Source organism: Vicia villosa, linkage group LG2 (assembly GCF_029867415.1).
Source record: "Vicia villosa cultivar HV-30 ecotype Madison, WI linkage group LG2, Vvil1.0, whole genome shotgun sequence".
NCBI lineage: Eukaryota > Viridiplantae > Streptophyta > Magnoliopsida > Fabales > Fabaceae > Vicia > Vicia villosa.
In genome coordinates this window covers 179525996-179538843 of record NC_081181.1, presented here as the reverse complement: position 1 = coordinate 179538843, position 12848 = coordinate 179525996, and the positions used below count along the sequence as shown (strand labels likewise).

Sequence of the window (12848 nt, the reverse complement as noted above, 5' to 3'; positions counted from 1 at the left end):
TTTTTTTCTCTTACTCTTAACACGGTTTATAATAGAGCTTACAATTTTTTTATTTACAAAATAGTAATTGCCATGTGTACAAAAATCACCGATGACGTGACTTTTGAAAATGGTTATTTGTTTTTCTATCAATAGATCTTTTTTCATTTAGGGGAGGCGATCAATCATTCTTCTTTATGATGGCCATGTGTTCCCATCAATCGATTGTCTGGCAAATGGAGGAGTTTTTGGGAAATCTCATTTCTTGATCGGGCGGATTACTCATACCAAGAAAATGACATCTTATCTTGAATGAAAGAGAATGACATAATTGTGTTTTCACATACGGATCTCTTCAGACCAAAATATCCTAACCGTGAATGGAAGATTTAATAATATGACAATGTTCAGTGAGGCTTTGGTTTGATGATTCATATGACACTCAAAAATTAGTGACGGATCGAGACAAATGGCAAAATATTTTACGATTTTTAAGAGTGTGTACTATTTGAAATGCCATGAAGGTGTAAGAGTTATGTGGAGTGCATTTTATACTTATATTATGTGCTTTTTAGAACAGATATACATTTGTTTTTTCAATAATGCTATTTGTACACCAAAGTGTACACCTACACCGTATGTACGGACGGTACTGTTCATGTACGGACAGTACTATTCACCGTTCGTGCATGAACAGTGCAATATTATATTAATTTTTTTTAAAATATTATTTTTTAAAAAAATATTTGACAATACCTACGGATTTATTTCCGGATTTACCTACGGATTTGATAATACCTGCGGATTTACCTACGGATTTGACAATACCTGCGAATTTACTTGCGGATTTACCTACGAATTTAACAATACCTGCGGATTTACTTGCGAATTTACCTACAAATTTAGGTAAATCCGCAGGTAATTTCAAATGCAGGTAAATTCGGAAGTAAATCTGTAGGTATTGTCAAATATTATTTTAAAAAATATAAAAAAATATTTTTTTAAAAAATAATATTTTAAAAAATAAATAAAAAAACGTAAAAAAAAATATTAATATAATATTGCACTGTTCATGTACGGACGGTAAATAGTACCGTCCGTACATGAACAGTCTTGTCCGTACATACACCAATACGGTGTAGGTGTACACTTTAGTTTACACATAGCATTGCTATTTTATTTTTATATTGAGGTCCTTGAGATATTATGCTAATGAACCTTTTCTTAGATCATGTAGGAACAATTTAGATTCATAAATTGCATTGTAGTAAATCTTACAATTATTATGTTTGTGTTGTCAATCAAATATATCTTTATAGGAGAAAGAGTTGTCAAGTAATTTAAAGGTTTCTCTTATTCTAGGTTCAACACTTATCCTTTGACAAATCAAACACACCTATTAATTAAAACCTTTTCTATTTCTTTTATTCTTTCTATTTCTTCCATTACCATAATTTTAACATATAATAATACATATTTTAAAAGTATAGGACACATATTAATTATTTATACGATTTTATTCACACAAAATTGATATTATAAATACAACTTTCATATAGAACTAAAGTTGATAATACATTTAAATCATTCTTTGATTTTGATCATACAACAATTACACCTTCTTTTTTTTTTTGGATTAAAAAGGCCACAAATTATTCTACTACTCAACAAACTATATTAATAATATATTCCACAAGAAAAATATCAATATCTCATCCCAATTGGATAAGACCAAAATTGATATTATATTTGAATTACTTACTCATAGATTTAGATTCCTCAATCAATTACACACTTTATTCATTGTATATGGCTAGATTTATTATTGGTGAGCAACTTCCTTATTTCAAACTAGACATGACATGATTTAATTCATTACTATTAAGAAGCATCAAATAGATATATCATACTTAGTGGAATGGTGAGAGTGCTGGTGCAGAAGCTGCGAGTTTAATGTCTTCAGGAGAAGATTGTGGAGAAGTAGCAAAGAATTGGAGAGAGTGAAAAGGTGGAGGTGCAACAATGCCAGAGCTTTTGATCTCAGCCATTTGTCTACGACCAGCTTGAGCTTGACATAAGTTGGGAAGAAACACACCTTCACCAGCAGCAAGGTTGAAGTATAGATCAACAATATTCGGACAAGTTTTGTAACACTCAGGAGAACAAAGATTCTGTGTGAAACTTGATTCAACAAGAGAATCAGATGAAATTCCAAATGATTTTCTCTCCAAACCACAAGATTTAATACATTCATCACTTTCAATATGATCTTTCAATTTATCAGCTTCAATCTCTGATGTCTTACATGTATATTTTTCTAAACCATTTCTCTTCACATGCTTCTCAAGCACACAGCGTTTTCCTGCATATGATACCGCAAATGCACATTTGTCTTCATTCAAATTCTCACATTCTATGACTCCTGCAATATTATTAATTAATTAATTAATATCAGAATTCATTTTCTTAAAAATATATAAAGTTGAGAAATGAAGTTACTTACCAAGAGTTCCTTGAACAGCAACAAAAAATACAAGGCCAATTGTTACCAAACATCTCAAGCTAATGTTAAGGGCCATGAATGATGACTCAAGCACAACAAGACTATTGGAAATATGGTACTGTACTAGGAAGGAGGAATAATATTTGTTGGAATATGGATTATAGCTAGTTTCCATGTGTATTTATAGAACTTTTCTTTAATGGGGGAACTTGACACGTTCTCTTGAAAGAAAATAAATACTAATATTTATTAGTTGGTTGAATTTTCAATGTTAGTCATAATAATAAGGCAGAAAAAAAGAATGCTTCCACACCATTTAGACTCATTAATAAAGGTAAAATGCATCATGGGTTATTTAATTTGTTTAATTATGTCATATTACTTTCGCCTTAATTATAACATCATTTTTTTAAACTTCTATTATATTTATAAAATTATTGGGTCATGCTAACGAGTGCCCCAGGGACACTCTTTAAGCATTCCATATAAAGAAAAAATTCCTTAAATAAATGATTTATTTCAATATCCACTACATTGAATACAAGCAATTTTAATAAAACAAACTTTGTTATTATTTAAAAAAGTCAGTTATTTCCATTTTTAAAACATTAAATATAAGTATTGCTTTCCGTTTTAAATTCTTACCAAGTGCCATTGGGGCACTCGTTAGCATTTCCCAAAATTATTTTCAAATTTTAACAAGTATTAATAATTTATTTAAGGAAAAACTAACGTGTACCCTAAAGGCACAAATTAATAAATTAGTTATAGAAATATTCTCTTAAAATGTGTGCATTTAATTTTTTGAAAATTTAAATATGACTTCATTACACTTATTTTTTCTAATTATAGTGATCTTAAGGGTACATGTTAGCATGACCCTTTATTTATTAATATACTTCTATTTAAAATATCATTGGAAAACATGAATTATTTTTAGAATGCATATATAAATATAATATATTTTAATCTAAATACTTAAATTTTGTTAGATAATCTCATGACATGTACACACCTATTTTTAAATGATCAATATTTATTTTTTTAATAGTTTAACTATCCAGATTTTATCTTTTAAAAGTGAATAAGTCAAAAAATATTTAAAAGAATGAAATATTGATGATTTATTTTCTCAAATAATAATAATAATAATTTTTTTTGAAAAAAATACTAGTGATTTATTAGGTGATTTTTTGGATTAAGTTCCTGTAAATATATATATATATATATATATATATATATATATATATATATATATATATATATATATATATATATATATATATATATATATATATATATTTTTTTTTTGAATTCTTCCTCAGTATACAAATTAAACATTGAATTTAAGGTTAAATAAAAAAATATTACAGAAAGTAATTTGTATACTTAAAGAAAAAAACATAAATTCTAAAATTTTAAGGGGTGTTTCAATTTTATTTTCAAAAGATAAAGCGAAAGTATTAAATATTTAATCCATTTATTTATTAAAGAATAGAAGCTTGTTAGCTTTTGTACTCATATAAATCAATCAACGTAATTACCGCTATCAATGGGGGAAATTTTGGTTCCATAGTTGCGTGTGTATATATACATGTTTGAAAGAAATCAAAGTATATACCACACCTCTCTATTGAGTCAATGTGCATGGAGAGGGTTCAAAGTTTTAAGATGTTTTCGACTTTATCATATAGTCACATTTTAATCTACAAACCAAGGTGGCTCAAAATCAAGTATTATTCTTGGCAGTGTAATTAAGGAAAACAAAAGAGGAACTTATTTATCATAGTATGCAAACAGACAATGCAATTTCTTTCTATGATATGGCAGTATATATATATATATATATATATATATATATATATATATATATATATATATATATATATATATATATATATATATATATATATATATATATATACACACACACACTCCCTATAGGAAGTCAAGGGGAGAGGAAAACCATTCGAGAAAAGTACGATTATGGTTGTTATTACATAAGGTTAATTACCTCAAAGACATAAATTTGATAGAGTTTAAACATTCCTCAAAACTAAACACTCTTTATTGAAACAAAATGAAATTTCTGAATAGCCAAAGATTCCAATTTGTTGCGAGCCAAATCAAGCAAATAGAAGTACGAAAAGTTGCATTCGTCACAGTATGGAAATGCATAAGGAAATTAGTGAGATGGTTTAAATGTAGAGGAACCTTATCTCCAATACAGCAAGCAACAACTTTCCATATGCAGGAATAGATGAAGCAAGAATCAAATAAGTGGGAGACCGATTCTTCTTCCGTGAAACAAAAAAATATAGCACTTGTCTAAATTCAAATGAACGACGCCTCTCTTGCCTAGTTGGTCTCTGGCGGACAGCCTGACGATGATCAAATGCCAACTAAATATGAGAATTCTTGAAGGAGCCTTGATCTCCCATAAGAAATACAATGTTGATCTGATGTCGTTGGACCAAACAAGAAGAGAATCGGCCTTGGAAACAAGATCGTAGCAAGTCTTCACCGAGAATTGACCGTCAGCGGTGATCTCTCAAGTAAACTCATCAGAACCATCCTGCAGAGAAAAACCAGAATTAACCAACTCAAAAAATTCCTCCACGAGAGGCTGAGTGTCGTCATTCAATAACACCCTTTCTTTAAGAACATCCCAGCACCAATCTTGCCCAGTCCTTGGTCCGTTATCCGCCACACTTTCGAGAGGATGTTTAGCAAGAGCGAAAATTTTCGTAAAAAGCTTCCTTCAATGTTTGAGCTTTCAACCAACGGCTGTACCAAAAGGATGCATTTATTTCGTTGAAAATATTGCAAGAAATGTTAGTTGAAAAGGAATTATGATTTCCCACATTCGGGTTGTCCACCAAAAGGAGATCTCTCCACCAAATCGAATCTTTATTGTTGATCGCTTTCTTAGAGCTGGTGAACAATCTAACCTCCGGTTTACCGTATCTATGGCAAAGAAAGCCATTCAAAACAACTTCTCTACCCTTTAAGATTCCCCATTTTCATTTCAACAGAAGGGATTTGTTGAACAATTTAATGTTTTTAATACTGAGCCCTTCCCTATTCGTCGGACTACAAGTTGTATCCCAATTGACCCAATGAATGGTGCGCTTGTTCTCGTTTCCCCTCCATAGAAAGATGCTTTAGATTTTTCTTATATCTTTCAAGATCTGAGTTGGAGCCTTGCAGAATGACAGCGAGTCAACTGGCAAAGCGTTCAACATCGCGTTTATCATCACCACTCTACCTCCTATTGAAAGGTGTTTGCTTTTCCAAGTCAACAACATGTTATGCAAGATCTTCACCAAGTCTTTTCACATTAAGGCTTTCCTAGGGATGTCTACAATCAATATGCCAACAAATTTGAATGGGAATCGATCAATACTGCACGACAGAAAAGATGAGGCGTATAACATACTCCACTCGCTCAAATTAATTCAATAGATATTGCTCTTGTGGAAGTTGACTCGCAACCCCGACATTAACTCGAAACCTCTAAAGATGGTATTCAAACTCCATAAATTATTGCTATCACTATTCCTAAGAATGATGGTGTCGTCAGCGAACTGGATGATATCAACTTTTACTTTGTCATTGACAAAGAACCCTGAATAATTTTTTATCTCTGTCTCTCTTTTCACCATTCTAGTTAATCCCTCCATAGCCAGAACGAAAATAAAGGGATATAAGGCTTCTCCCCATCTAACGCCCTTTTCGACAGAGAAATCCTTTGTGACGCCGCCATTCACCAAAATCGACATAGAGATAAAAAAGACACGAGCCTCCATCCAACTGATCCACTTATCTCCAAAGCCCATTTAACTTAAAACAAATCTTAAGTAATTCCAACTTACGCTATCAAACGCTTTTTCAAAATCAACCTTTAGAGCTAAACACTTACTTTTATATATTTTAGCCATGTCGATAATTTTCTTCACCATTAAGACCTTGTCAGAGATGTTTCTCCCTACAATAAAAAGCAAACTGCTCAATTGAAACCAGTTTCCTAATAACTTTCTTCAACCTCGAAGCCAATATACCAAAATTTAGATATACTTATTAAATTGGATTTGAAACATTTATATGAAGTAGTGTCCTAGGTGAGTCCCTCAATTCACATTTAGATGGAGTCAATAAAAAATTCCATAAAATAATTCACTGAAAGTCTCTTCTCTAAGCTTCCTTAACAAATTTCTTTACTAGCTAATTTCTTGCTTCTTTTATTTTTCTCGAACTCATTGCTTCCCATATCCCTTTCTACCACTTATAGGTTTTTACTTGAAGTCACGCTAACCCACTTCATTTCCTAAAATTAATTTCCATTGTACCTTGCACATTAAACCATAAGTCGTAAATAGTAACTTCATAGGCTCTACCCATCATGTTTCTATTATGTCCAGAACCCGAGATAGTTGAAAATGGAGTGTGATATGCAGTAGATCGTACTTTTGGTATAGTGGAGTAAGGTGGGTCTTCTCAACTTAGGATACTGAAGTACTCTGAAGAGTTTGAATTGAGATCACGACCGTTGGTGGCATGACTACACTTTCCAACATTTTCCATCGTTGATCGAAATTTTTTCATAAGAGTATACAAAGGATTCTTAGGTAATTATCCCTCTTTTCTCCATTTGTGGGACTTTAAGGATTCTTCCTTTATTTTTTTAGTATCTATTTTTCTTTGCCAATAGTTTTCATCAGATCCTTCCAACCCCTTAGCACAATTTTTTCTAACGAGTTTTGCCCTGCGCGAATCATCGAATCCATTCCTTTCAAGGTAATGACCCATAGTCTCTATCTCTTATGCATTTTTTAATTTTATTAGGGTTTATTGAGAAGGTGGTAATGTAGGATTTAAAGGAAGTAGTTGGGGTAGATGGTGAAAGGGTAGCTAGTAGCCTCGCTCCTAGGGAGGTTGTTGGAGGTTTCACCTTTCCTGTTTTGCCATTAACGAATCCCATTGTTGTAGATGTCATACCCCAAATTTGTCCTACCCCTTTACTTCTAACTGGCTTAGGCTTTGCATTCATGCACATACATCACTTAGGTCATAATCCATATCCATGCATTCATATCATAGGTGTTATTCAAGGGCTAGCAAGAAAAGCTCCATTGCAAAGAAGTGTGATCAAAGAATGAGAAGACTGAGGTATAATCATGTGGCCCTATGTTCATTGAAGTCCTCCTGGATTGGGGTGTCTCTCTGCTTCAAATCAGGGCATTGGTTAGAGGGTACAAGATTGCAAATCATCTGGTTCTTTGAATCAGGGTTTCTTTGACCAAAGTCAACCAGTTGACTTTCTGGTTAACATTTAATCAGAAGTGGCTTCTATGTGTGGAAAACCTCTCATACTGACTGTGTGGACGTGTTTGTTTGACTAGATGCGAGTGGAAGAGATTTAATCGGGAATTTCATCAATAGTCGGAAAAATCAGGACAGTTGACTTTTGGGTCAAAATCAGGAAAATTATTCAAATATTGACTTTTGGTGGAAAATCGGTCAAAGAAAGTCAAAGAAACGAGAAAAATCAAGAAACAATCAAAACTGCCAAATTTGGAAATTTAGTTGGAATGGGAACTTGCCAAAAGAGGAAAGTTCTACACTTAAAGAATTTTTGAATGAATTTCCAATTGGCTGGGCAGCTGACTTCAGGTTCGATTATCATGTTGAAAACGACAGAATTTTAAGACAAGCTCAACAGCAAAAGTGTTCAAATCATAGCCCTCTACAATTCTCTAGTTGGGGGTTTTTCCATTTGAAGCTTGATCCAAGAGCTATGTTGGTTTGAAGTTAGAAGAAATGCATTTGTTCAAGTCATTCAGCTAGGCAGATTTTTGGTCATACGTGAAGCATTTTGACAAACATGTGATGTGCCATATCTCAAGCCAATTTTAGAGCTCTACAAAAATGCCATGGAAGCAAACTTGGTATCATTCTAATCCTTCCCATGTCCTCTTCCCAACAAAACAATAATTGAGCCAATTGGTTGAATATTGAGAAGATTATAAGTCTCCAAAGTCACGCCCTTGCACTGACCAGATCGAGCATCCAGCCAAGGCAGAATTCTAAGTCATACGCATGCATATCATCAAGCACATGGTGTGCCAACTTCAAGTGCATTTTTCTCCTTCCATAGGCCATCATTTTGAGTAAGCTTGATATCTAATTACTCCTTGTCATGTCCCCTACCCATTAAATCTAATTTCATCAATTTTGGACACATATTAAGCAAGATATAGGGCTTCAAAGTCACACATTCATATGATGGGATTTTTGGCATCTTGCTAGACCTGAAGCTAGTCACGCGCGCGCATGCCCTGGTCAGTAGTGACACCATGAGTTTGTGATCATATTTCCCACACTTGAAGCCATATCTCAAGAACTTTCCAACACATAATCTTCTCAGCCCCATGCCCTCTACACATTGAGCAAAAACTTGAACAAAATGATGAACCATGGATAGAGATAAAAGGGCATGAAGTGAGCTGGTCAGAGTGCCTTTGCTGACGACACCTTAGGCCATACAATAAAGCTGCAGCACACTAATTTTCCCATATTAAACCATGCATGATCCTGCCCACGTGAAAGAGGAAGAGAAGCACTCCATAAATGCTTGTGCATTAAATTTAGAGAAATTACACTCTACATGCAACTCCACCATAACACTCACGCATCCCACTATATAACTCAAAATCCTTCACGACTCATGGGGACCATTTTTTCATTTTCCAGTTAGAAAATTTCCCTCACTCTCATTCTTCCATTTTTCCTCATATCTCTCTCTCCTCATTCTCTTCTTCTCTCTTCGGTTCTCTCTCACCCCTCACACACTCTCCAAGAGTTTGTTACAAATTGTAACAAACTCTCCTACCTCCATCTTCAACCACCGCAAGCCACCTTCAATCACCATAACCGCCTCCATACTCAACCACCTTTAGCACCACTAACCTTCATCATCTTCTACCTTCCATCATCTTCAAGATCGAGTCACCATCACTTTTGTCCGCACGTTATCAGCTTCTTCATCTACATAAAGGCATCACCATCTCCTTGTTACGGTTCCTAAGAGCTTTCTTCAAAGTCAAGTGCAAGATACGGCTATGCTTCATCTCTGGATCTGATTTCACTGCTCAGTGGAGGTCAAAAGTCTTCCCAAAGCTATCACCATCAAGCTTCGTGCATTCAAGAGGAAGCAGTGGTATCTTCTTGCTGCGTAGATCACGATCCGTTTCAGGTATGTTTCGATCTCTTTAAACACCATACTAACCACGTGTAATAGGTCATATACCTCTAGTGTGGACTTAAATGTATGCGACTTCGTACGTGCTTCGCTATTATCCTTAAGTTTGAGTTCATTTTGCATGAGAGACTTATCGCCTGGACGTTTATACCATGTGTTTGAACTTATTGTTGATTATGAACGTGTTTAGAGCGGTTTTTGACGAAGATTAGAAAGATTAGGGTTTTGTAAATCGTTTCACTTAGCTCGATAGAATGACTAAAGTTAAAAATGGAGACTGGATTTAGATTCTACGCAGAATTCCGAGTAGAAATGCGTTAGCTTTTTGAAGTTCTGGAAAATTCAAGCGCCTCCGCCGTGGATGAGGTCGGAGAAGATGACCGGAACAGTGGTTCCGGCGTCTGAATGTGTTTAATTTTTTCCCTCAGATGCTTACGTGTCTTGCATGTATTGGTTGTTATTTTTATTGTGACTACTTTGTCTTCTTGCAAATGATTAGATACGTGAGGTGGCTGGATCTGATTGGTTTACATTGCTTTTGTCTTATCCTCATTAAAAGAGCACTTGACCAATTGATATTCGCTTTATGCATTTTCTGTCTCGTTACCACATAGAGCTGAAATGAAATAAAAATAAATGAAAGAAGGCTGGTGAACGTTGGGCCTCTACTGCTTTGGGCCACGCCAATTGCTGGACCTTACCCCTAAATCACTAGCGCACCACTCCCTTCATGCCTTTGGGCCTTATCACGTTTTACTTTTGCACACCCCTGTTCAGGCCTGTTTAGCATTTTAACTTGATTTTAGTTCCTTTAATAATTGCTTTTACACCTCCCTGCAGTATAGATTAGATTTCCACTTTAATATTTGTTTTGCTCTTATTTTTAGCTCATAATTCCTTTTAACTCAAATAAAAATACATAAATTTTTTTTTTTAGATAGTTTAGGGTGAATAAATAATTGATTTGTTTTTGTTGTTTTCTTTTAATTGTTTTAAAACCTTTAATAAATCATCTTTTACTATAGGTTTGAATTGTTTTGTTTAATACTTACTTGTAAATAAACCTGTTAATAGACTTAGAAATAATTTTAGTCTCGATTTTCTTTCATAGATTCAATTGGTATATGTGTGTTTGTGAATAATAGTTTGTTTGATATAGCTCTCGATTTTATTGGTCGCATATTGATTTTCTTTTACCTATTCCATGTATAGTTTTTTTTTTGTTGTTAATAAATTGTGTAGCTTTTATTATTTTGAATCCCTTGTATAGACAACTTAGATTAGAATTTAGGATTAGTTCCCTATTTCATTCTTTTTCTTTTTCAACTTTTAAAACACTTAATAAAAGGAAGACGCGAATCACATTAAGAAAGTGATAGAGAAATGAGTGGGATCCATTCCCTAATCTGTTTCTCAATCGCTTAGTGGCATAGAAACGAGTGGGATTCATTCCCTAATCTGTTTCTCGGTCACTACTTAATGAGAGAGAAATGAGTGGGATTCATTCCCTAATCTGTTTCTCAAACATTAATTAATGGGAGAGAAATGAGTGAGATTCATTCTCTAATCTGTTTCTCGAACATTACATAATGGGATGGAAGTGAGTAGGATTCATTCCTTAATCTGCTTCTCGATCATTATACATTTTATGTGATTCAAATCGCGAAGTAAACTCCCTTAAAAAACACACAACCAAAAACACTTCAAAACACCTAACAATGGTTCAGACTAAAGCAAAGTAGAGAAAGTGGTGAGTGGCCCGGTATTGGGAACTGTTCATCACTCATCTACCCTAAAAGACACAAACCAATCATTTCTTTTTCTTTTGCCTCGTTGGCACCTAAGGGCAATGTCATTTCCGTTCGTACGCATCGTAGGTCTTCCCTTATGCAAGAACGTGAACGTTGACTCCGCCCAACTAAAAAACACAAAACAAATAGAAAATCTTTAGCCGAGCTACGGTAACTCTGATTCCTGAAAAGGATACGTAGGCAGCGGGGTAGGGCCCGTGCGAGTACAATTCTTTATTTTCCCTACATTTTGCATTCATTTCGCATTTAGACATAGACATAGTTATACACCCTTTAGATAGAAACAAACATAGGCGGATACCATCGAGTACGATGGGCGTGAGGGGTGCTAATACCTTCCCCTTGCGTAACCGACTCCCGTACCTTGATTCTCTGGTCGCAAGACCCTGTTCCTTCCCTTGTTAGGTTTTCTGATATTCCTTTCCCTTATGGGATAAATATATTGGTGGCGACTCTGTTCATTTTTCGCGAGCGTGCGACAGCTGGCGACTCTGCTGGGGATAATGCTAGACCTATTGCGGGTCCATCTTTAGCGAGTCGATCCTAGCCTGCGTTTGTTTGTTTATTTACTGGGTGTTTATTTGTTTTTATGTCTATACCTTGTATATATGTTTGCATGTTTATTTTTCTGCTTGCATATCATGTTTATTTCTGTTTGCACATCATGCATATGGATTATATTCTGTGTTCCTTGGGGTCTTCTGTTCTGTTTTGCAGGTTGGGTGGGATGTTCTATGAGGTAAAAGGCCCAATACACAGGCTATGAGTGCACCTTAGGTACCCTAGGATAGAGTGGGAGCATGGTTTGTCTCGAGGTGTACGTCTCGGGATGGATCATGTGACTACGAGCAGAGTAGTGGTTTCAAACGGAGGTATTATCGTCACCCGCATCCGCGCTGTGATGATGCTTACCTTCGGGCGGACCGTATACTGCGTTTCATGACCTTACCCTGACCTAGATTCACCTGTGAGTGGGGAGGGATATACATGACAGGTACCGTTGGTGACTATTCTGTTCTATTGGTGACTATTGTTCTTATGGCTGTGTGACGCCTATGCCGAACCTTTGACCTTATGACGTGTGATTCTGTTCAGAGACGACACAACAACTCTCTCATATTGGGAGAAACTTCATTGCATCATTCTCATCATGGCGTATTTATTTTCAAAAAAAAAGAGAAAAGAAAAAAAGATGTAATAAAAAAGAAGAAAGAAAAAGAAAAGAAAAATAGTATTATTTCTCATATGCATGCCATTTTTTCAGGGTATCTGAGGTTATTACCTTTCATCCAGG

At 34.7% G+C, this 12848-nt stretch overlaps 1 protein-coding gene across 1 annotated transcript; it reads right to left on the bottom strand.

The window, feature by feature from the left end:
- Window positions 1-1634: 1634 nt before the first annotated feature.
- LOC131647565 (uncharacterized) lies at window positions 1635-2671 on the bottom strand. Its single transcript, XM_058917451.1, has 2 exons — window positions 2483-2671; window positions 1635-2401 (listed from the first exon to the last, which is right to left on the bottom strand). Exons 1-2 carry the CDS (start codon window positions 2655-2657, stop codon window positions 1890-1892), a joined length of 687 nt encoding a protein of 228 aa, XP_058773434.1. The 5' UTR covers window positions 2658-2671; the 3' UTR covers window positions 1635-1889.
- Window positions 2672-12848: the final 10177 nt, after the last annotated feature.